This window comes from Vanacampus margaritifer, chromosome 4 (assembly GCF_051991255.1).
Source record: "Vanacampus margaritifer isolate UIUO_Vmar chromosome 4, RoL_Vmar_1.0, whole genome shotgun sequence".
NCBI lineage: Eukaryota > Metazoa > Chordata > Actinopteri > Syngnathiformes > Syngnathidae > Vanacampus > Vanacampus margaritifer.
The window spans coordinates 7,214,298-7,240,651 of record NC_135435.1 but is presented as its reverse complement, the minus strand read 5'-3'; the positions used below and the strand labels follow the sequence as shown (position 1 = coordinate 7,240,651).

Sequence of the window (26,354 nt, the reverse complement as noted above, 5' to 3'; positions counted from 1 at the left end):
ATTATTAACATAATTCCGGCGGCACACGTCCCGCGGCCACCTTTTGCTTTCCGTGCCAGGGCGGTACAGACCCTGCCACAGCCACCTTCTGCTCCAGTGTGGCGTCCGGGACACCCTCCGGACCGGCGTCACCGGGCTCCCCTCGTCTAGCGTCTGGGACGCCCTCCTGACTGGCCCTGATGGGATTGCCAGCCTCCGTGCCCCCTTACGCCCGCCCTGTTTATGGACTTATTTGTTTTAGGGACGTCTGGGAGCCGTCCCTTGAGGGAGGGGTACTGTCATGTTTGGGTTCTGTTTTTCCTTGTGTGTCTCCCTTGGTCTTGTTAAGTGTAATCCTTCCCTTCCTCGTGTCAACCAATCAGTGCCCTCAGCCACTTGTGTCTTGCCCCAGGTGTGTCTTGTTGTGTCGTTAGTGTGTGCGTGTATTTAGTCTCCTGTCTCCTCTGTTTGCGTCGATCCTATGTTGTTTCCCCCCTATCATCCTGCCAGTTTTTTTGCCTTGTTGTCCCCCCCACGTTTTGTTTCACTTGCCATTTGGAGTTCGCTTTCGTTTTATATACAGTAATTCAATTCCCTTTTTTTTTTTTTTAACATCACATGCCCTGCTTCCCTGCATTTGGGTCCGCAACCACCACTAACCCCCTGACAATAATTAGGTCTAGAGTATATAAATTTTAAAAGAACATAATACAGTTAGTTTAACCATTATATTCACATGGTTTTACTGTATATCTAAATATTCTTATCCATAATATGACTTTGTAAAATGCATGTTTCTTTTGGCAAAATGTAATGCAAAATGTACCTAAGAAGCTACTGACAAAGTGTTATTCTCACTCTGCTATCATGTAATTTTAACTGTATACCAATGTTTTTTGTTTGGTTTTGGCGCAGAAAGTGACACAATAGTAATGCGTTCTACTTTGTTAAATTAGCTGCAATGGTGCTAAATTGTTAACACTTGCTACTCTGTCTCCAATGTATCTGTGTTGAGGGCGAGAACTTGTTCCTTTGCTGTCGTTACAATCTTGTGTTTTTATCCAAATTGCAGCCTTTGCCATTTGAAAAATTGCATTCTACTACATCAGGATGCTGATTTGAATTTTATGAATCGTTCAGCCTTAGTGCTGTTGACTGACGTCCATCTTTGGGTTCCCTTTGGCAGGAAGGGCAGCGACACCTTGAATTAGATGAAAGGCAAAAATGACAATGATGCTGCCGTGGCCGAATGGTTCACCAAAAATCAGATTACACCTCCATCGTCTGAAAGTTTTTTTTTTCTGCTTAAATAACAGTTTTGATAGATTTTATAATGCCTTTTTAATTATTTAGAACCTATTAAAAGATAGAATTATCTTTTTCAATAGTATTCATGCAGACTCATATATTTTCCTTATGTAATCCACTGATGCTTTGCTTGTGATTTTTCCAATTTCAAATAAAGTTGCAAATACAATTGGTTGAATGTGGTTTTCAGGGTAACTTTGTGCGACAAGGTCCAGAGGTATTCTCTATAGAATAGAACAGCATGCCTTTTATCATCACGAGACACTTGTAGCGACTTTTTAATACCCATCTTCAACTCTCCCAGCCTCATACCACACTGCCAACAAGTTCATATAGTTACTTTTGGCATATGAATTTCCAAATAGGCCTACCAATCCTAAATATTGCACGATTGTTGTTCACCATCAAAGTCTCTGATCTGACTTTGTGATTAGTTTGAATTGCAGCAAAGGAATATATATTTGATAGCTTTAGAATACTTTGAAATGAGAACGCATTCAATAGTGTGTGATGCAAGCAGCAAACTACAGTACAGTATAGTAAAAAAGAGAGACATAAAATCATTGTCACCACTCAATGGTTAGTATTCGGGCAGGAGAAACAAAAATATTCAGCCTTCAGTCACTGGAGCCTCTCCATCATAAATTCCTGGGTCACTGCACAGTCAGACTCCACAGAATTTGAATGACTAGATTGCAAACAAATACTTGAATGGAGAGGGCCAGCCCTTATAATGTCCTGACCCAGGATATTTCATTTAACTAAAACTAACGAAAAAACTAAAATTCAAAAAACTATTTCCTTAACAAAATAAAATAAAAATGAAAATGCTTAAATTTTTTTTTTAACTAACTGAAACTACTTTTTATGTTTACAAAGCTAACTAAAACTAACTATAATTATAGCAAAAATGTCCTTCGTTTTAGTATTTGGCAATCAATTTAATGCATGAGCTTTTGGGGATGATTTATTTTGATATTAACCGGAATCAGGACAGTGTGTCACACAAAATTAACATAATCTAGCAGCAGCCAATAGAAAAGCATCTTCAGATGACGTTGCTCCCATGGACAACAGAACCACCCTGAAAACTAATTAAAACTAACTAAATCAAAAAACAAAACTCAAAACAAAATAAAAACTAACGAAAATGAAAAATTCCAAACCTATAATAACCCTGGTCCTGACTCTGGAAAACTAATAGTATCTGTTCTTGTTGTTGCTGCAATTGTCCAGAAGATGGTGCCGCAGCATCATTTGAAACTGAACATTGATTTCATCAGTTTTTCCTCCATCGATAAAACGACCATACAACCAATGCATCTTTTGAAATACAGTAGTTTAATTTTGTTAAATGGTGCAATCGGTGAATTCACTTAAAAAAAAAAAGTTGAACAACTAAAACACAAGACACATTTGTTTCAAGTTTCAAAATGTTTAGTTTTTTTCTTTTTCTCCCCCAACAGGTCAAGTTGGCTTTCTTGTCTCAAAATTCCTTTTTAGGTACGTTTAGATCTTTGTCAACTTAATAAATTATAAACATTTAGAATCATTTCATAAGGAAACATCAAGTAGTGACATTAAACAGGAACTGTACAGATAAATTACTTTTCATAATAACTAAAAAAGCAGTAACAGGCATCGACTGGGCCTGTGGTCAGGTTTTCAATTAATTTAATTTTCAGTTACATGCATGCATCACATGCTTCTGGAAGTTTTACACGAGAATGGTCAAGTCACTTTACACACCACAGATAGAAGTACCATGTTTGGGATGTGATCGAGAGTTTCACAGACATCCAATGCGAATGGAAATTTCTTTGTGGCTGGAGTGGAAAAAGTTCAAACAAAACCAGAACAAACACAAAACAAATGAATGAGTTGCAGCTACTCTGAGTCAAAGTAACCTTTACCAAAATGTCCATTATCACCACGAAGGTGGACGGCGGTCTGGTGGGAGTGACAGTGTGAGTCTGGACACTCATCACGTTAATTAGTTTTCATCGCATGTGTCAGACCAAAATCTCCTTTGTGATGAGGGGAGCACGGCAAGGAGACGCGAGAAGTGTCTGTATGTGTGCGTATGTGTATGCGTATGTGTATGTGTATTGTACATATTAAGTCATATTTTTTGATTCTGTTGCAAAAACCAAAACACATTATTCATTATTTTTTTACTGAGTGCAGTACTATCAATGTTTACGTATATTAAAATGTTACTTTGCATTATTGATTTTTCATACAGTTATGTTTTGTCAAATTTAATCACTTATATATTTTATTAAATTATTATACATAGTTTTAGTGATAATTGTTTAAAAAAATAATTGTTATTGAAATTTCCCCCAATGTTGTTAAGCTTCTTCTTATATATATTGAATTAAATATTGACGCCTTGAAAATAATCGCCAAAGTCATTTTTTAGATTTTTCAGGAAACACAAAAAATTGAAAATTGAACCATTTTCATCATGAGATGATTTAGGCAAACAATAATAAAATAACGTATGCAATTATTTTAAGAGGGTGCCGATATTGAATTTTGTTTTTTGAATCCTAATCAGTACAAACATGTTGATATTTGAAATTTCTTTCTTCTTTTTTTCTTTGTTTAAGTTCATATAAACTACACATTTTATTTTTATTATCATTTATAATTGTATTTTATTTAGGACTGCACTTTCAATACCTTATTCTGACTCAGTGGTACATTTAAAACTTGTTCTTGCCATTCAACACCCAGCTAATATAAAAGTGGCCTCTTTTAAAATTTAACATCTGTAAAAAAATAAATACATAAAATGGATCTGTTAAATCAGAAAAACATCATTGCGCTTCTCAGGCAGCGTTCAGTCTGTAATTTCATGTCAAGGTTAATCACAATTTCCAACCGCATCATGTTTCTCCCTGCAGTGTAAAATGAAACCGACATGCATATTAAATTGGCCTTGGAGAGGAAATTTAATTTTCCCCTTAGTGGTCTCCATCTTAAGAAATAAATTACTCTGCCAGAATTAGAAATCAAATTATGCTGCCCATTCCCGCAGGCTCAGTGATGGCATGCGGTCAACAGCACATATGGGATGGATATGGAGTTTGTACTTTTCCCAAGAGAAAGTTTTAGTTTTGTCCTCAGCTGCCTTTGTGGCTTTAAGTGTGAGTGATGCTTTAAAATGAGAATGGCCAATTTTGTAAAAAAAAAAAAAAAAAAGAGAGAAAAAAAGTGTTTTTTGGGGGGTAAACACAGAAAGAAGACAACCAGAAACACGAGACAGAATTAATTAAAACTTCCTTCCTTGTGTTAAATAGCAGTTTCAAAAACTTAAAGGGGAAAGTCAAATCAAAAATTGTCTTCACAATAATGTTCTATGCAGCCCCACTCGTTAAAACACGGGATACTGATTAATATTGTGTTTGTGAATTACGATTTAAGCAACAAAATCGACCCATTTCTATCCATCTCAGGGGGCCGCCATTTTCGCCTGTACTAATATGTTGATGTGAAAATGACAATAGTGTGCTCAGCTAGCGAACGTCCAAACCCAGAAAACACACTGGAAAAAATTGGGAGTGATATTTACTTGGAAAAAAAACCTAGTAATTTTTTTCACGCACAAATTCTAATTAAACTCTCCTTGTAAAATGTACTTAGAATTTACTAGTTTTTTTTTCAAGTACGTATCGCTTCCCGTTTTTTTCAGTGCAGGTGAGCCATGACAGAGGTTACCTGAGCTCTAAGGCACTGTGATGTCATTTTCAGGCGCCAGCAAGTGGCAGTACAAGGCAAAATGTCCGCCCCCTTGAGATGGATAAAAACAGATGGATTTTTCTGCTTAATTCATATCCCACAAACGCAATATTAATCAGAATACTGTGTTAATACTAGTGGGGGTGCATAGAACATACTATTGTAAAGAAAATTGTTGCCTATACCGCCAATTGTTGCCTATACTTCCTTTTTAAGAGGTTGGCTCACATTTCTTTTGATTGTGCATGACTAATTGCCCAAAGTGAAGTTACAGGACATTTACCACAACATTAAATGACATAAGTGTGGAGTAAAGTCAGTTGTGCTTTGTTAATTTGGATATGAGGTCCACAGACGGTGATAAATGAACTAATTCACTGCCAGCCCAGCTAAAATGGATCTTTGACGTCTATGGTCGTCATTGGCAGTGAATGAGTTAAGTCTCAATCTGGAGGCCTTTTGCTGGAAGTTCCGGGGATGTTCGCATTCGAGCGCTGCTCCCCATCAAAGTTCTCTGTAGGATAACAATGGAAATCACAGGAAGAGGAAGTACGGAAGAGCCATGAAGAATCATTCCTGCTCACCAATTTACACAAATTCCACCCTCAACATTTAGTTTATAGCCAAATCGCTGCGGCTAGGGCTTCTTTTCTGCATGTGACTGACTTGTAGGGTCAGTGGCAGTTGTGACGGGCAAGTCCGGGTACACCAGGAAGCCCGTGAAGGTGATGTATTTGGCGTGGTTGCTGTACGCTCCAAAGCCATCTCTCTGGTGGGAGTAGAGCCACACTGTGTCACCTGCTTTCAGCGACAGCATTAAGCTCTGACTCTGCAGCGCCTTCTCTCCGTGGCTGTCGTCGTAAATCATCGCCTGCACTTCCAGGTGGTTCTTCATGAGCTTGACGGAGAGGGTCTTCTGAGGAAGCTTGCCCACATTGAAAGAGAAATAGTATACACCAGGAACACGGCACATGAAAATCCCCTCGGTCACGTTGAAGTCATCCCCGATGTTGACGAACGCCGTGTCAAAGGTGACCGGCTGGTGTTGTGGCATACCGGCCTGATTCACTCCGATTATACTCTGAGTGCGACCCACTGAGAAAGCAGAACGTGGATCTTCCTCCTCCTGCTCCTCCTCCTCATCCTGATGTGGCTCCTCTATGTTCTTCAGATCAGACCCAACAACCTCTGTGGCCTGGTTACTATTCCACACTGGCACGTTGTCCTGTTGAAGCTGCTCCGAGTTGTCGGCAGACCGGTGCTGCTGCGGGCGGTTTGTCTTGTATTCGAAGGTATCCGGGTAGATGAGGTAACCATTGAAGGTGGTGTAGTGTCCGGTGTTGCTATATAGAGCATAGCGAGGATCGCCATGGAGACGGAGCCAGATGGTGTCACCAAACTCCAGCTGCAGCATGACACTCTGGCTCTGGACCTAGAGGATGGAAGAACACTTTGCATGGGAGGTCTCCTTTACATCAATAAATTGACACAATGGAATGGATTGTTATTGTCATCGCAAATGCACAGAAAAACAGAGCAACACATTTGACTTCACAGGGATCACTTCTAAGAGAAAGTCCAGATAACGATTGTTTTGCAAACAGACCAACAATAAGATCAGTGTACTGTCCTCTTGTGGAGAAAGTAGTGTTTACGTGTTTTGTATGTTATTAACCCTCGAGTGCTACCGTAGTGCATTGTATTCCAAGCAATGCTCCTACGCGTACACAGCTAATCTACAGTGTTGAAGCCTAGAGTGTAATTTTGGCTCCGGAAATATCTAAGTAAATTATTTTGAGGAGTGTTAAGTTCCAATGTGACCTAATTTACTAGGCGCTCGTTAGTGTAGCGCTCATATAAATTAGCATTATGTTAACAGCTAAAAAGGTTTTTTTTAGGGTTTGCAGCTAATTTTAGTAAATGATTCAAATGTATATTGTTTTAATCTTTAAAACACATGATTGTAATGTATGTTACAGTTTTACAGTTTCATCCAGTAAATTACCAAAAGAGCAAGAGGCTTCCTGGTCTTTATTGGAAAAGCTGTTAGCTATCTGTAGCCTTACAGCTAGTTCCTAAACACTAGTGAAGTCAGAAGTGTCGGTGCAGTTACAGTACGTACAGGACAAAATTTGAACATTGGAAGAGGTGTGCTTCGTTTTGATTTGTATATTTAAAAAACACACACACTCAAGATAGATCATGCATGATGTTTATTAATGATAATGTTAAAGGTTAGAGATTAAATTACGTCTGTAATGATTTATTATACAATAGCCGACATGTTATATTTTTTATTGTGTTTTATTTTACTTTTATACATTGCAGTCAGAAAGCTAATTTTATTCATGCATATAGCTGACGGTTATTATTGCACAATTAATTGTCATTTTAAGTATGGATTGTGTTCCTTAACTAAGTAGGCTAAAAGTGAGCAAAAATACTTAACTTAATAAGAGTACCTCCTTAGTTATGATTGAAATATTGTTAAATATTTCAAGTACTACAGTTCTACAGATGCTGTAATGGAACAATACAAGTGACAATATCTTGTTATTATATACTCTGTAAGAGATATTTCTTGTAACTTTTTTGTCATATGTTTTTACCAATTTTATAGAACAATCAAATAATAAAGCAAAGATATCTGATTGATTATTAAACATTACCTTTAAGAATTGCCTAAATGTATTTATCCATAAGGATCCTCCCCGTTTTTTTTAATTTTTATTTCTTAAATCATCCATTGGGTCATGGATGATAAACTGAGTGTTCAATGGGATGGGCAAGTACTGATACCAGGTATCCGTATCGGGTCGATACCCGGTCGTTTTTCAAGGTATTCAACAGCAGCTGATAATGGTATCGCCCTCTTATGGCCATTTTGCAATCAGCAACTACAAGCATACAGTACATGTAAATGGTCTTTCACTTGTATCACACTTTTCTACGATTTAAGGCAGTGTTTGCCAACCCTGAACCTCGGGGAACACTATCCAGCCTTTTTTCCATATCTCCCTTCTCCAACACAAGTGAGGATCGTTATCAGGCTTCTTCCAGGGCTTGCTGATGAGCTGATCATTGGAATCACCTGTGCTGGAATAGGGAGACATGGAAAACAGGCTGGGTAGTGTTCCCCGAGGACCAGGGTTGGGAAACCCTGATTTAAGGGACTCAAAGCTCTTCACACTGACTTCGCATTCGCCTACTGATGTCGCAGCATCAGGAGCAATTGTGGGTTCAGTATCTTGCTCAAGGACACTTCGACATTGTCTCAAGGACGAGGGGTTGAACCACACTACCACTGAGCCATGCTCATAAAGATGTACAGCCATGTATTTTAAATGGGGCTTTTTCTGGCCACTCGTTTGTTAGTTTTATTTATTTGTTTGTTTGTTTGTATTCATGTATTTATTAAAATTCATTGTATTACAAAATATGTATTTTATGAACAACAAAAAAAAAATTTATTTTTCTGTATCAAATTTACAGTACTAGGAGTTCCCTTTCCTCTCCGATGCAGCAGTGTGCTTTATACGCTAAATAGCAATGCTGCAGTAACAGAGCTTTGACCTACCTTCCTTTCCTCTCCAGCGTTCTCTTCATACACAATGGCTTGCACCTCATTTCTATTCTTCATCAGCATGACAGACAAGTCTTTATGAGGGAACTTTCCCACTGTAAAGGAGAAGTAGTAGGCCCCAGGGATGCGGCAACGAAACAAGCCAGTCTTTGGGTCAAAATCCCCACCAATGTTGACGTAGACTGCGTCAAAGGTCACCGTCATCTTGGGTCCACCTTCCATGCTGTTGGTCCGTGCGACGGAGAAAGCTGATCGGAGTTCAGCATTGTCCGGCAGCCGAGCAAAACCCATCACAGCGCTCGTGTGGCTCAGGCACAGCAGGCCAATCAGCATGCTCGCTGGGAGCAGCATCTTATATCTGGACAGACAGAAATGCATAATGATAATAGTAGTATTTATAAACATTTTACTCCGCTCAGATTATTGTTATATTTATAATGACTGTGCCAGCAAATCAAAATAAACAAGACAATCAAGATATTTTTGAATATGAATTGTTATATCTTTTCATGGGACAACAATGAGATGATACTTTGACACAAAATGTAATCAGTGTGCATCTTATGTAACTTTATTGTTCCATCAAAATCATTCATAAATACAGCTTTTAATAGCGAGACTCTTGGCGACAAAAGTGAGTACACCCCTAAATGAAAAGTTAATAATTTTTCCATGTATCAAAACAACATGAAAAAGTCAAACACAGGAGAAGTGACAATGGCGGGTGATTCAAGTACAACACCGTTTGTTGAACGTGGAAATAAAAAAAAAATTGATTTAAAAGCATGTAAAAGCATAAGCAAGCTAAGGAGGCTGCGCAAAACGACTACGACACGGCTATCCGCCATTGTAGTTGACAGACTGACGGTTTGCGCGCAGTCACGCGAGAATTGCTGCATACGCCATCAAACTGCAACAATGCGTCGTCATCGAGCTGCAAACATTACGTCATCACTGGAGGAGTATCCTGCATCCAGACCGACGTACGCGGGGCGTTTTTGAAATCTTTCCACTCTGGAGCCCGGTTTCAAAAGTGATCGGTTTCAAGCACAGAAACCGCGCCATCGTGTGGACGAACGGCCTAAACGGTAAGAAACTTGTGAGGATACATTGAAACAGGCTTTCGTGTGGACGGGGCCTCAGACTCTCAGGTGTGAATAGGGAACAGGTGTGCTAAATTTGGTGTTAAGGCTCTCACACGCATTAAAAGTTCAACTGGGCACATCATGTCAAAGAACTCTCTCCACCTCAGAGTGCTCTTGACTGCCGCGGGGTTGGCAGGCATCACCATGAAGATGGATAAAACAAACGAAGGAGAAAAAAAATGACCCTAGGGGGACTGGAGAATTGTGCTGCTGTGGCCCCTCAGAGTGCACTATGGCCAGCCACAATCCCGCTGAATTTCAATGGTGCCAACACAATGAAGAGACGTGATGGCTACAGGTTGCCGACATACAGTATAGGCAACAACTAATCAGAGGAAAGCTGTTTTCTATATCAAATTAAGGAGAACAACCCATCTAGGGCAAAGCTTATTTACATATTGAATGTTAATGACAAATTCAACTGTTTTACATGCCAGGCATTTAATATCAACTAAAAAAAAGCTTGAAAAATGGCATTGTGGGCATTTCAAACCCAAATTATCATGCAGAAGGACATCAAAGATGATTAAATAAACAAACAAACAACAAACCTGCATGGGAGCCTTAAAATAGGTTGCTTGCTGCTGTTTACAATACAAGATGTGTGGAAGCTGTGAACTACAGACTGTGATATATCTGTTGCCAGGCAACCAAAACCTGGTTAAAAATCAGAGGGGAGCAATTCAAAGCACCCCACGGAGATTAATATTAATACAGTTAGTTCTGGTTGCAGGTTTTAATTTTTGTTTAAATAAATGTTATGGCATAATTTAGTACAGTGCAGCATGAGCAATTTTTCTGTAATAAAAACAAATTCAAGCTATAAACTTCGAGGGTAGTAATGCATATTGAGTCTAGAGAGATCCTAATAAATTTTGTGTAAAAAATTGAGATATTCATATATTTGAATTCTCCCTTTAAAATGATATGTAATGCCTGGACGTACCCCAAAAATGTACAAAATTACAGACATTTTAATGTTGCCAGGTTGAAATCCCTAGTTTTGAGAAAAGCAGGTTTAAAGTTTTTGTACTTGCATCTTTCAAATGTCCATAGCAATCAGTACCTTAGGAAAAAGATATTGATCCCAAACTTTCAGGACTTGTTAAAATATCAGTGAAAAGTAAATTCCAATGGAAAGTAAGTACATCATCCAATATTGGAAACCTTTAAAAGTTTCAGAAGTTTGTCCTCTCAACAGATGAAATCAGCCTCAACTTCAGATCACATTAAGCTTACAATTCATCTTCTATGGCATAAGCCATAGTTTGGTTATTTTATTATTGCTCCTTGTGGTATTCTCTTGTTTAAATGAGGTTATATTACCACAGTGGGAAATTTGATTTAATAATTTTGTGTCAATTAAAAGATTATTTGTCATTTGGTGTGGCCTCTGACAAGTAAGTTTATTGATAACTTATCATGGAGGTTATGTCTCAAATGCATTTGGTCACACAAAGAAAATGAAAATGTTATGATGGTTCAACAGTAATAAGTAGCACAAGACTATACTGTACATACTGTAGGATTTGCTCCAAATTTGCGCTGCATGCATCTTGGGGCGAGGAGACTTGCTTTGGGAGGACCATCGCGATAGTTTTTAATCTTAATTTTTTTTATTTTACAGGTCATATTTGATTATAATTTCATCCCACATAAAACAGCATAAAATGAAAATTCGTAGTGATTTTCTGTGACTCATGGAGAGCATGAGGAGGAGATGCATTTGTTTTACAAATTCTTTAAAATAACACACAACAAATAACAATTTTTCCAGTATTGGATTAGGCATTGTGTATTAAGAATAAAAGTGCAAACATCTCTGGCATTTTATTACCTGAATTTTCTTTTAAACTGATTATGTATCATAATAAAAACATACCATGTGCAACGCTATTATCCTGGTCACGTGACGGTGATGACATATCCCGTGCTTAAACAACAGCTGCCGTCATTCACACTTGAATGGGAGTTTGCTGACGTAATGGGCACGAAAAAGACTGTCTTCTATCCCAATTACTGCGCCAATTCTGATGAGAGTAAAATCCTCAGCACATCAGGTTTCATGTCATTCCATGTGAAGGTGGGGCGGTGGGGGGTGGCCTCTCCTAATGTGGGCTAAAGTGTGCGGTAACATTTTATGATAACGTTTGTTACAATTTGTAATACATTAAATAAAGATGAAGTCATGAGAACTCATATTGAACTAATAAATTGCAAATATGAAAACATTAAGAATAAATAATTTGCGAATTGTAAGCTGATAACAAAAGATGATGTCATGATCTGAACTCATGATGAACTAATAATTTGCAACTATTGCAGAATTATGAACTCATCATTTCCAAATATTAACTAATGATTAACTCATGATTCAGAAATACCATAACTAATTAAAATGCATAAGTAAAAGATGAAGTCATGATGGGCAATTATGAGACATGCTACTATATCATCCAATAAGCATTTCTAATTGCTTTCGATGCTTTGTTTGTGACATACTATTCATTGCTGCGTGTATTGCATGGTAAGTCAAAAATGTTGACAGATAAAAGAGAGCTGCTCCGAGCCTCAAACATAAACAAGTCATGCCAAAAAGCTCATCTTGAAATAATTTTATCTTTCCCAAGGTTAATCTCTCAATCTTTTTTGGCTTGTCAACATTGATTTTGGCAAATTTCAGTCTCATCAATTTAATCTTATTTCGGTGACCATTCCATTGTAGAGTCAATCCCCCCTTAATTAATTGTGCCAACTTTTAGACAGATTAGAGCTTTTATGGTGTTGGGACATACGAACATTTTGTTCCAGAACAAATGCCACTATTTAAACCAATTCAACCGTGCACGTTCTTCCTCAACATAATAACCTCCATTAGTATTTACCCCAGGGGTTGACAGTGCCGAATAACAAGTCAGTCCACACTTTGACGCACTGTATACTGTATCTGTTGTTCTCACACAAATCTGTATTCATCTTTGAAATGGCTACTTTATTTTAAACTTTGTTCTCTCCGCTGTTTTCCATACTGCTCATACATTTGGCAATTTACATTATATTTTTTCTTTACATTTATATTTTTGTATATTGTATTTAATCTGGCCTAAAAAATGCATAGAAAACATGCCGTGATCTGTATTTTGTAATTTTGTTATAGTTAGATTTTAGCTGTCATGTTTTCCTTGTGTCCTTACCTGTCTCGTCAAGTTTTAATTAGTGATAGGACATAATGTACCGAGGCTTCAGAGCGTGTGTCAAGAAATCCAGGAAGAAATTTCTGAAGCGCGTGTCGAGGCGTGATTCATTCCAGGCAAATTACGTCATCAATGATGTTTGACACTTCAAGGGTTCAGGAAGTAGTGTATCAGTGAGTATTTTGACCATCGCAAATTAACACACTTTTTTTTTTTTGTCATGGAGGCTACTAAAAAATAAATAATAAGAAGAAGGTTATCCCTGGTTTGGCAAAACTAATGGAATGAGACGGTAAGGGGAAGTGCTTGTTGTGTGCTAATGGCGTACACCAACAATTAGATTTGGTAACCATTCATCTATCATAACAACTATTAGTACTGTACTCTGTACACTGTACTTATCTGTACTCATAAGCACACACCTCATCAATGTGACTTCAGTATCCATAAGCACCTCAGTTGTCATGCAATCAATTCTCTATTATTTGCTCTTATACTTCCTACAGGATTACTAATTTACATAACATAACATTACCCACACAATATTAATGAACTGATTAACTGCATGAGCGTAACACAAAAAGTCAAATATGTTACTCTTTTTAAAAAAAATACTTTTTTTTTTAACAAACTACTAATAGTGGAGCATAATGAGTGGAGCAGAGGATCATGCTGTTGTTCTACCGTGCTGCATTGGAAAGTATTTGCGCAGCCTCCTTAGCTTGCTTATGCAGCAAAATATTTTGCTTCTTTATTCCCACGTTCAACAAGCGGTGTTGTACTTGAATCACCCGCCATTGTCCCTTGTCCTGTGTTCGTCTTTTTCATGTTGTTTTGATACATGCTCGTCATGTTCGTTCTGTAGTTTGCAATAAAGTTTTTTTTTTGTGTCCGTCTTCTTCGCTGATTCTTCTATGCTTTCCGTTAACTCCCTGTGGCTGCGCTACAGCGCTACACCTCGACTTGGCATATTCATTAAAGCCGTTAAACGTCCTCAGCGTCTTCTTTTGGACACACGCAAGTCTTAAAATGCTTCTGTGTGTACGAGATTTGTTTGAGGAACGAAGCCGGCTTTGCTTCCGTTTGGACAGGGCCTTAAAATTCCTTGCTTCAGTCCTTGTTGGTTCATGGTCCTTGTCCCGCCTTGTCACGTTGTTTGTGTTAGTTTGTGGTTTTGAGTGACGTCAAGTTGTATGTATGTAACTTTGAATCTTGTTTTTAAACTTTGTTCATTTTGTTTGATTAAACCAACGCTTTTGTTCGACCTTTCATTCTCTTGATGTTAAATCACTTAGTGGCCTATGTTCACACCAGCCTCACCTCCCTGTGCCTTTCGTTTTTATCCACCACCAAGCCAAAACCTCATCTACAACAGTACTCTTGGGGTGAGCCAACAACACATTCTATGCCAATTATGGTCAAATTAAAGGTGCTTACAGTCTCATAACCATACTTGTAGACTGAACTTAACCATCAATTAAATGCAATTATTGAGCGTTACTGCAGTGCGTGTGAACAAGCTGATTGTAATTACAAGCTTCATAAAAACGACGTTTTAATTTCCACCTAAAGCATCACATACTGTTACTGGTGGTTGAGATATACTTGAAAAATATAGGTAAAATATATTATTTGTAGCAATACACAGTTGTAGTTTTCATCTGATAGGTGAGAACATTGCTCTTTCTAGTCAGAAGCAAGATCAGAAACATCTGAAGACAATCAATAAAAAGTCAAAGGTTGCATCAATAACATTACATTACATTAACTTTCTGGTGATGTACAGTATGTCTTCATCCAACAGGGATTACATATTGTACTGGGATTGTCTATCCTTCTTTAGTAGTTTCTGTCTATAATACCAAGTTTAATTCAAAAGTTGGTAAAGGTCTTGACTCATCAGTTGTTTCTTTAAGAACTGGGGTATGCATGGTTGATGAGTTGATGCAAAACTATACTGATCGTTCAAGCTTCAAAATAACAAGTGGCAAAAATAATGACACACCTTATCTTGACAAAGGCCTGCTTCCATGCAAAGTCAAATTTATTACCCTTTGTGACAAAAACGTACATGCACAAAACATAAATAAATGATCATACATCAATATTTTTCAGCTTTTTTTTCATAAATAACAAACATCAGCCTCTAAACTACTATAACACAAAAGCACAAAATGTGTTTATGCATTTCAATACAGAAGAGAATACATTAATGAGAGCATAAGGGAATCTACCACAGCCTCCTGGATGACCAGAGTTGGAGATCTCAGAGCCACCATGTCCCACAATTTGATTAAAATGAAATGCCTCCAATTTGATGAGCGACTTATCCTGTCTTCTCAACACAAGGACAACTATGGAGCCACAACACTGACAATAAGATTTGGTAATGAAAAAATATGTCATTGTGGAAAAATCTGCATTGACATTGAAACAAGTATTGGCATTGTAAAATTTGTATTAAAAAATAAAATACAGACATAAAAAAACACTATTTTCTTAGAACATATTTTTTTGTATTATGATGTATTTTTCAATGCCAATCTGCAGATTTACACACTTCTCTTTTCCACCAGCGTTAAAACCACCATGTTTGAAATTATTCTATGTATCGTGTCATGCTAATTTAGCAAATGTGCTAACGTGCTAAGTGGTTTACTACAGAAACGTTAACACTGACGCCACAAGGTTATATGTAGAAAAAAACATAGACTTACAGGCGGTTTATGAGTTCCTGATGGACTTGTATCCATGAGTCTCTATCTGCCACTGGGAATTCAGGTATTGCCTTTAGCTCAAAGCCCCGCCCCCTCCCCTCCACGTTAAAACTCTGCCAATAAGTTGAAATTGAAAAAAAGAGAGAACTAAAACTGAAAAGCAGAGAGTTGGAGCTGAAATCCTGTGACACTCAAGAACAAAAAGACTGCAGATTGGCATTGAAAAATACATCACAATACAAAAAAAATATGATTATAGAAAATAGTTTTTTTTTATGTCTGTATTTTATTTTTCAATACAACCTTTTACAATGCCAATACTTGTTTCAATGTCAATGCAGCTTTTTCCACAATTACATTTTTTTTTCATTACCAAATCTTATTGTCAGTGTTGTGGCTCTATAGGGAACAAGCTTTCTGCTTTCTGGAATACAGTATGTTAGACAAGTGGCGGCTTTCTTTGCATTTGTAGGTGGTTAGCAGAGCTAACTTAGCACAAATAGCTGTGGTTTCGGTGGCCTCTTCTTCAATTGCATTGATGTTTCCGGTTTAATGCTATATTGTGCTGTTCACTGCTGTGGGAACGGCAAGTAACATACAGAAAGAGGTTGTTCTTACAGGAGCTGGGGAAATCCATTGTGCGTCATGCAGAGAAAGCAGTGAAAACACCCCATGCGTACACCAGCTTGCTGCCGCCATGGTAGTGGAGTTACAGACCACTCTGTGCTCAATGCAACCATTGCCTCTCCTGTCATCAGCTCGACCAGACGGATGGTGTGCGATCATTTGCACAGGCCTAAAAACAAAGTCTGTTTCACAGAGTACAAAAGATGCATTTGTAGAAAGCACCAGATCACGCTGCTAGTCTGCTGCTGAAAAGTAACACACATATTAAAAACTGTGGTATTCAATAAGGCATTTTTGACTAATGCAGCAGTAGTAAAAAAAATTTTTTTTGCTAACCTCTGCTCTGACAAATCCAAGACTTAACTCACCGATAAAGCCAGATCACTTTTTTTTCTGTAATTAAAAACTCAAATTCCATAATTCAAACAATAAAACTGGGGTAGAATTCCCCATTTAACATTTGGTAGTTTTGAGCAAGCTTGACAACAGCATATAGGCCTAAATGAAGCTTCATGCATATACAATGAAAGTCAACACTCAGACTCAGGCCCCGTCCAGACGGAAGCAAAGCCGACTTCGTTCCTCAAACAAATCTCGTACACACAGAAGCATTTCAAGACTTGCGTGTGTCCAAAAGAAGACGCTGAGGACATGTAACGGCTGTAATATATATGCCAATGATTGGTTGCAGCTTTTGTGTTACTGCACAAATTGGTTCATAATGTGGAGAGGTTGGTGAATTGTTTTGAAGAATTGATTGCCATTTTGGCTAACTGTTGCCCTCTGAGAGTCACAGGCAAAGACTCAAGGCTGAACGAAGTTGTTAGCGTGTTCCAAGTTAACAAGTTATCTAGACTTTCTCCTGGAAGTGGTAATTCGAGACACTTAACCCCTGCCCCTTCTTTCTCCTGTGCACTGCGTTCCTGATTGGGCCAGCTGAGGATATCTCCATGGCAATGAGACGATATGCTTTGAGGTGTCAGTAGGGACATTGTGCCACAGACATACGCTGTACAATCTCATTATTATACACTGTGTCCACTACCCTATTATCACTGCCTTCCATTGCCCCTCTTAAACCTTCTTTCTTCCTGTGACTTTTATATTATTGTTATGTCTGTCATCCTGGAAGTAGACCTGTTACTACATTCTTTGTGTGTATGTGTGTGTGTGTGTGTGTGTGTAGCACCCCCACCCCCCGCCCCCACCATTTTGAGTTAATGTAATGCTTAATGATCTTCTGAAAGAAAGACTAGTTCCTTGAAAAGAGTTAGTTGCCAACATGCTCTCTCATTCTACTGTTTCTGTTTTCAAGATAGCAGACAGATGGTCACATCACTGGTCACATCTCAAAAGTCAAACACAGCTTTATATTTGGGTTGCCCTCCAAGATTCAAGGTCAAATTGCTCAATTGTCTGTGGAAAGTGTTTTCTGTAGTGATTTAATTAATTGTTACAATATTTCCATAACCAATGGTTGTTTTTTGCTGTCTTTTTTTAACACATGAGAGCACAGCAACACATAATAGCAATGTGAGTGTGTATAGGCTTCTACACAAGAAAACACCCAAAAAGACATCTGAAATTTTATCACCCCTCTATCAAATAAAACTCCACCTCAGAGTATCAGTGGCATCTGTCTTCCATGTCTCAGCAGCTCCCTGAGATGTGCCATGTGTCTAAAAATAGAGCTCTGGAGACAGATCAATAGATGGTAGAAGCAGGGATGAAAAGACGACAGGAGCAGATATAAGAAACAAAGTGCAAGGAGGGTGTGGGAGCTTTCAATAAAACTATGAATTTCAATTTTGGCATGTGTGGGTATACACGAAGGCTGGTGTATAAACACATTTCTAGGAATAGGAACACAAATCCAATACAATACTGAGTAGTGTATCTGATATACAGTATCGCAAGTGAGTACACCATTCATATTAGGCCAAACGATTATGGGAAATAACCTAATTGTGACACCCCCTTCCCCCCAACAAAAAATATATAAAAATTGCGATTGCGATATTATATGCAATTATTTGTTTCATGGTCCTTTTCAAGGAATTTTTTACCCAACAAAAAAATTATCATAATAAACAATATCAGATCTATTATAGATTACAGGATCTCAAGATAAAGGCAAATGAAGCCATTATATCACAGTTTTACTACAATTTACAATTTACTACAATTACAGTTAGTAACAATTTACCACTTCAACATATTTTTACTTTATTTTTACTTTCAAAATGCACTTTTCAAACACTGCATTTATCAATAAATACATTCAATATACATATTTCAAAAATAAAACTTAGTGATGTCCAGTCAGTAAACTCACACATGCTAAAGTGTAGGCAAAGTAAAATTATACCTGCCTATATGACGTAACATTTTCTGATTTGATTAAAATATATGTATTTTTTTAAACACTAGCATTTAGTAGCAATCCTTGTGGGTGGGTTGCGGAATTGCGTAGTTTCCCATGGTCTTTTGTATTGGTAAGATAAGCGCGTTCGGAGCTGTTGTGTTCTGGCGTGGTTACCGCGGACAGTTACTTGCAAATTGTCATTAAAGAGTTGTTGTCTGTTCGCCGCTTGGCCTGATTAGTTCACCAGCGCAACAATACATGTACATTAAAAGAGGCTGCTGCAGCGGCGGCACCTAAATGACGGTGAGTAAGCAATAATCATTTCGTCCATCATAATTTTTATTCATGAAATCGGACGACAGAATACAGACCTATTTAGCCTCAAAATATAGTACAACTCAAATTGATCAGCCGCAGCCGCACACTTGCGCGTACACACTACTGAAGCCGAAAAGTCACAACTAACAAAGGTGAAGTGTTTTAAAACCAATATCAAACAGAATAAACATGTTATACACTCATCTCAAGGTCTCATGAGACCAAAAAACTCATCAAAATTACGTGCACTTACGTGCGCCAGGCTTTAGTTGCAGCGGTGACGTTCCTGTGCCCCCTTTTACCCTTGAGCTCCGGGTCAATTAGCATTTAAAACGCAGCTTTTCACGATTACGTAATCGCGTTTTGTCAAAGCCTGGTTTAATTGCAAATGCAATTAATCGTTCAGTCCTAATTCAAATTCTAAAAAAGATGCTATTATATCTTTTCACAGGACAACATTGAATAGAAGACACTTTGCAAGAATGTAAAATAGTCAATAGACAATTTGTATAAAAATGTAAATTACTCGTTTCCTCAAAAAAACACAACACAGCCATTCATGTCTAAACCACTGGCAATGAAAGTAACTCCACCCAAAGTAAAAATATTTTGATCATCTTTACAATATTAAAGACTTCCTTCTGAGAGGGCAGCCAAGCAGAGCAATTTGATGCAGTGAGCTGTGAATGATCTGAGCACTGACAGGATGACCCCTCACCTCTTCAGCATGCCTTTTTTTTTCTTTAAGACAACCACTGGATTTGATACTCAGCACATTTACTAATTTTTTGGTCAACTTTGGCGAGGCCTGTTCTAAGTGGGACCTGTCATGTAATTTATTGTCTTCAGGGTGTTTAGAATCTTCTTATCGCCTGGCCATTCTTTGTTGAGCAACGATTGTTTTGGTCGGATCTTCAGTGAGCAGACAACCGAAACACAAAGCACACATTTGTGTACCACCATCTGCTATACAACACTAATAATATTACAAGACAGTGATTATGCACTATGTTGGACCCCAAGCTTATATATCATACACTTTTCTCTCATAATATAGTGTGCTCATGAATGTTGATGTCTTTTTACATTGTAACATGTGTATAAGAGTTAACATCCATCCATCCATTCTCTGAATCACTTATCCTCACAATTGTCAAGGACGCGCTGGATTCTATCCCAGCTGTGCTTGGGAATAATTACCATGAAGGTGGAGGAAAAACAAGTGATTTGATTCATTAATTGTTGAATGTGTCATGTCTGGGTAGAGCTGGCTTTGGTTGAGGGCCCCGATTGGTCCTGAGTGGATGCCTGCCCTTCCGCAGGCTGACCAATCCGGGCCCTCAGCCACTTGTGCCTGGCCCCAGGTGTGACTAATCCCCTAATTAGTGTGGGTGCATTTAATTCCCGGGTGGTGATCAGTCCCTTGTGGGATCATTGCCATTGTCACGGTCACCCCCGGAGATTGTGCTGTCGTTTTGATTTTGAGTTTGTACAATAAAACATAACAGTCTAACCCGCACTCCTGCCTTCCTGCATTTTGGGTCCTCTACGCCACACATCGACAGTCACCACGCCGTTCTGTGGACGGACCGTGACAGAATGCTTATGGATATATTTCATTGTCAAATACATTTTATGCAACAGGATTGAATGACCTTGGAGGCCAGATGTTGCTTAGAAACTAGAAAACACTGGTAGTGGAATCTTTGCTCTAGTTGGATGAATATAATTTTTTATTTTTATTTTATCATCTGCAGTGCATACTGTGTATAAACCTGTCCAGAATGAACAATACTATTTGTACTTCTTTGGTGGGGGCGTGTTATGATGCTGCCCTTAACCTGGTGAGAGGGGTTGACATCAAAGTAAAGGCCCTGTGAGGAAGGCAAGAAAAAAAAACACGAGTGCTTCATATGTGCATGGACATCAAGGTGTAGGCCAGACTAGTGGTTTTGCCAGTACCTGTTTTAACCATCCTATAAATTCTAACCTGTACAATCTAAAAGAAAAAAAGTATGCTGTTATAATAACCCATAAAATATAAGGTATTGACATATTTAGAGCTAACTTCACAGCAAATTATGGTATGCTGCTGTTAAAATTACATTCTAGCGGACTAACGGTTTAGAAAATGGATGGATAAAAAGGTTAATTATATGTAATTTCAAAATTGATTGAAAGCCACCTTTGGCTAATTCATTCACAGTTTGATCATAGTTAACCCTCTTTTCCTTTCTTTTAGCGCACCAAGAAGACAGGGATGTCTAATAAACCTCAATTGTACAAGCTGTGGAGTGACCTAGGCTCTTGGGACATAGCAAGGAGTCGGAGGGCTGTTATCTGGAGGTGCGCTGACAGACCAATGCTGCTGCACTCCCTCTCATTAGACTCTTTTCCTCTCTCCCCTCCCTGCTTCTCATCTTCAACACTTGTCAGCGAGCTGTCAGCTGCCTGCTTGCCTGCAGACACAGAACCAGCCTTGGGATAGAATTAATGTCAGCGAAGGGAAGAGCGAAAGACTGAGAGCACGATTTCAACCGGCACGCCAGGTTTGCCGTCTGAAGCTCGGACAACAGAAGAGATGTATTTCTCAGAGCTCTAATCCAGCCTGTCTTGTATCTTCTGCCACTACCTGACAACGAAGCAAAATAGAGCAACAACACTGTGACTCTGTTACCTAATACAACTAAAGAGAATCACACAGGGAGGGCAGAAGGACAAAAGCTATGGCAGTGAGCAAATAGCAAGAATTGCCGCAGAATTGTTTTGACTTTCATTGACAAAACACACCTCCCTGGGGTAAAAATTGAAATGGTAATTAGTAGTAAAGCGTAACAAGAGACTTCCCTTGATTGGTGGGCTGTGAAAGCCACCAAACTTTTATACCTTACAACCACATTAACTTTTGTTGCATATCTTAGGTTGCGTCTCATCAACAACAGATGATAACAGAAGATAATTCCATCCTATATAATGAGGTTAGACCTACAGTAAAATGTAATAATTAATTTATTGTAAAAATCCATGAATAACACTAAAATCAAGGATGGTATTATGCAAAGGGATTAATAAGAAACAATTTGTTTTCACATTGTTTAGATCAGGGGTGTCAAACTCATACTAGCTCAGAGGCCGCATGGAGGAAAATATATTACCAAGTGGGCCGGATTGGTAAAATAATGGTATATAACTAAAAAACAATTGACGTCAATTATTCGCAGATTTTCGCTATTTGCGGGCAAGCCCTAAATTACGGAGATCAATTGTATTCATATTGTTCCAAAAAATAACACAAATGCAAATGGGACGCGGCAACTCTTTGTCTGTATGAATTATGGATGTGTTAAACCTACTTGTTTTGCATATATATTGTTCCCAAAATGCATTGTGTGTAAAATAATGACATCCAGGACGATTCCGTGTACAAGTTGCATTGCTCATCTGAGGACTGCTTGTGAAATTATGAATTTATGTTTTGATTGTGGCAGGCTGATTAATTGGTCCAAAATTACAATTTTTTATTATTTTTTTTTACTTTACAATATTGTCTCGCGGGCCTGATTAAAACCCTTTGCGGGCCTAATCCGGCAATCAATACCATGTATCGGTATTAGGTCGATACCCAGCCTTATCTCAAGGAATTGGTACAATTAGCAATTAAAATAACATAAAATTGCCATTAAGTTTAAGCAATTTTAAGAAAAATGCTAAATTGTGATTTATAGGTCTTTCAATTAAAATCATCTGTCCTTTTCATGCATCAAAAGTACTTGTAGTATCGGTACTTGGTATTGAGTACTCCTACTGGTATCGGTCTGAAAAAGTGGTATAGAAGATCCTAAAAAATGACTAAAAGAATGTATATTGCAAGAACAAGATTTTCTAAAACATGATTTTAAAAATACTTTGAACGAACTTAATCTTATGACAGAAGAGAATACCGGTATTAAACTAGTTATTAACCTGGATTTAAAGACATTTGCACTTTATTGGCATGTTTTAAATCTTTATTCATTATATTAATCAGTCTGATGATAATAAAGGATACCAGGAAGCAAATCAGGGGGTTGTATTTTACACAAGTACTGAGAATAAAACAAAACAAAAAACTTTTTAAGGGTGATTTATTTATTATTTATGTTATTTTTTCCCCATTTAGACGTAATGTAATTACGTGTGTTGCGGTTTCAGCTTTCTTGCCTCGTTTCCTGTAATGTCTGCAAATACAAATTCGAACAGCTATATCTATAGTGGCAAATGGTTATGAACATATTTCGGCCATTTAACAAAAAGGTAAATGTCTTTGTATTGTATTTATTGCTCTATATAAATATAATCTTATTAAGATTTTGCGCCTAATCCACAGAATGTCAATGCTCAGCAACGAGTGTCAAGACTGAAACAAAAGAACCCTGGCCACATGTAGGGCAGTGTGAAAACACACACATACACGTGCACGTTATTTTGTCAGTCAGACACGCACAAACCTAAACCAATTCCAAATTGGACAGTATTTTGTGTAGCAGCCATGTCTTACACTGATCTGATAGGATAGTGTAGCAAGCAGCAGACAAAAGGAGTCCCTTTTGTGTGGAAGCCCTTTTCAGATAAGAGCTCATCACCTAAGCCTTATTCACATCACAGCTTCCTGTTGCCTGAGGGACCTCCACCACCTTCACCAACACAGATAGCCAACATGCGAATCTGAGGACTTCCATGCATACACTTCCATGATAATAGTGTCATGGCTCTTCTCCTCTCTTCTCCCTTGTGATATCAGTGCTGGTTTCACATGTATAACGTATGAACACACTGAAGTGTAAAGATTCCTTCCCTAGTTGAGACATCGCTATTTCACAGTGGATAAATAATGCAGAAAGCTGAAATGTGGCACTGAATGCAAATATCAGACTTTACCCCAACATGCTTCTTCGCTACACAGCGATGTAAACACATGCAAACAATTGACATGAAATTATTATTATTATTTTTCAAGATAAATCTGTTGTGAGCTCCTTATGTTGACAATCTCAGGATACAAGAACGACTCCCCAAGCCCCCTCTGGGTGCGTCACTGTTTACATTGCATGCCTGCACACTCTCAACTTGGAAGTTCACTGCTTGCATGCAGTACTCAATCATACCTGGAGCTCAGCATCACATATTGGCAAAAGCATCACATGGTGATGGTGATGATGATGATGATGATGAAGTCTTCTCACCTTGGCGTGTGTGTTTTGGGGAATCGTCTATCTTGCTTGTGCGCGTGCAGCCGAGAGTAGCGTTGAAACTTCCCACTCCCCAGCGCTGCTTGGATAAATATCTCTCCTCTCTCACTCCCTTTCCTCTTTTTCCTTCATTCTGCTCTCCCCTCCTTTGCCCATCACTCATTGTTCCATCTGCTCTATCTCTCTTCTTGTATCTTCTGTTAACACACCTCCTCTCCACCCCCATGCCCCTCCCTCACACGCTCCTCATATGCTATGGTGGGTTGTGATCTGATTGGTTTCAGAGGTGCAATGCGTATACTGCAGAGATGCAGTTGAGATACAGTCACATGCTCCCAGTCTGTGTGAGCTTTGCTGTTTGGTGCTGATGATTTTGCAGCCAACTAATGCTTTGAAATTGAAATTCACCCCACCCAAAATTCCTCGCATTTAAATTTGACAATCTGTTACTCACACCTAAATGTGCACTGAACAGCCCCCTTCCTCCTCTTCGCTCTTTTGCATCTGATCATCTTAGAGCCTTTGCAGCAAACTGCTGTGCTGTTTGTGTTTCGGCCAACGCGCAGAAATAGATTTAAGAGTGGGCAGCACAGCTCCACAATGAGGCCAACCAAGTCCAACGTGCGTCTGCTCTGACAGTGGAAGATAATGAAGTGCGAAAGCACCACAAACACTGCCACTTGCACTCTATTTACAGATATTTGTGGTCCCTTTCATCTGGGACTATGAAATTATTTGAAAATGATACACATCCTTTATTACTGTGACTATAGAATCCCCTCAGTGAAAATTAGATTATTTTCTCCTATAGCAGCGCTTTGACTTTTTCGCAACTCTTGCTTCATCACCAACACATTTATCCTGTGGGGATAAGCACATTAACCGGTATCTGCTTCAAATGTGCCAAGCAGGCAGAGGGAGATGCTTGCTGCAGTTGACATGAGAAAGAGAGCATAAATGTTTTTATTCATCTTGGTGAAGGAATGTCAGCAGATGTGCCTTCGCTTCCTTCCATTAATTAGAAAGAAAAACATCAGCTGAAAATGCATTTCCAACCCCTTTTCAGTATTTTAAATTGCACAGAATATAGAAAAATACAGTGCAAGAGAAGCAGGAATGTTCAGATTTCTGCTGCAATTTTAGAGCCGTTTCTCTAGTAAGACATGTTGCATCATTGCTTTATGTTTCCAAGAAAGACAGATGGAAGCAAAGATGGATGTAACAATAGATGGCTGAAGTCTCTATTATTGTAAAATACTTCTCATTGTGTATCAACAACAGCTGACTTAAGGAGTACCAGCAATAAAAGTTCAGATTTGATTCTGGGGCTAACAAACACATCCCTTCACAAAATGAAAAATTAGCTGTCTGAGGTTATAGTTGATGTCAGAGGAAAGAGATGTAATGACAGATTTTATGCCTGTCCCAAAGATATATATATATATATATATATACACACACACATTCTTGATGCCAGTCAATCATTGGGCTCTTACAGTATGTCTGACTTTTGTTATACATTATTAACATTTTTAATTCTTTATTTCATATATTAACCATGTTGAAATGTTTTATAGATGTGTAGAGTAGGTGAAATAGTGTTGAACTCAGTATAATTTGACCTTAACCTTGTTTTTGTCTAAAAATTCCTTCTCAGTCTTTTGCGCACACACATTCTGTTCGTGAGAACAGATTTTGCCACACACATACCCTGAGAGCACCATCACTCATGGCCACTCTAAATCCAGTTCAATTTGTTTGTGAGATATTGTTTTGGGAAAAAAGTACGAAAAGTACCCTGAGAAAAGTACCCTACACTTGAACTCCTCCACTTGGGGCAGGACCTCCTCCCCGACGCGGAGAGGGCACTCCACCCTTTCCCGACTGAGGACCATGGTCTCGGATTTGGAGGTGCTGATCCTCATCCCATCGCTTCACACTCGGCTGCGAACCGCTCCAGTGAGAGCTGGAGATCACGGCTTGAAGAGCCAACAGCACCACATCATCTGCAAAAAGCAGAGATGCAATGCTGAGGCCACCAAACCGGACCCCCTCAACGCCTCGGCTGCGCCTAGAAATTATGTCCATAAAAGTTATGAACAGAATCGGTGACAAAGGGCAACCTTGGCGGAGTCCAACCCTC

At 38.6% G+C, this 26,354-nt stretch overlaps 2 protein-coding genes across 2 annotated transcripts in view; both read right to left on the bottom strand.

Annotated features, from left to right (window-relative positions):
* Nucleotides 1-2,609: 2,609 nt before the first annotated feature.
* c1qtnf4 (C1q and TNF related 4) lies at nucleotides 2,610-24,396 on the bottom strand. Its single transcript, XM_077564846.1, has 3 exons — nucleotides 24,206-24,396; nucleotides 8,612-8,975; nucleotides 2,610-6,466 (listed from the first exon to the last, which is right to left on the bottom strand). Exons 2-3 carry the CDS (start codon nucleotides 8,966-8,968, stop codon nucleotides 5,672-5,674), a joined length of 1,152 nt encoding a protein of 383 aa, XP_077420972.1. The 5' UTR covers nucleotides 8,969-8,975; nucleotides 24,206-24,396; the 3' UTR covers nucleotides 2,610-5,671.
* The window catches only part of LOC144050294 (uncharacterized), a 43,479-nt gene continuing 38,382 nt past the window's right edge, over nucleotides 21,258-26,354 (bottom strand). The window contains exon 3 of the mRNA XM_077563416.1: nucleotides 21,258-21,442. Within this exon, the coding sequence (XP_077419542.1) occupies nucleotides 21,258-21,442 (185 nt within the window). The remainder of the gene's footprint in view (nucleotides 21,443-26,354) is intronic.

Bases quoted from the DNA above. Each gene is read 5' to 3' on its own strand.
- c1qtnf4 (XM_077564846.1), bottom strand. From the start codon at position 8,968: ATGCTGCTCCCAGCGAGCATGCTGATTGGCCTGCTGTGCCTGAGCCAC. The intron at 6,467-8,611 runs GTAGGTCAAAGC...TCCATCCTCTAG, and splicing joins ACGCTGGAGAGGAAAGGAAG to GTCCAGAGCCAGAGTGTCAT.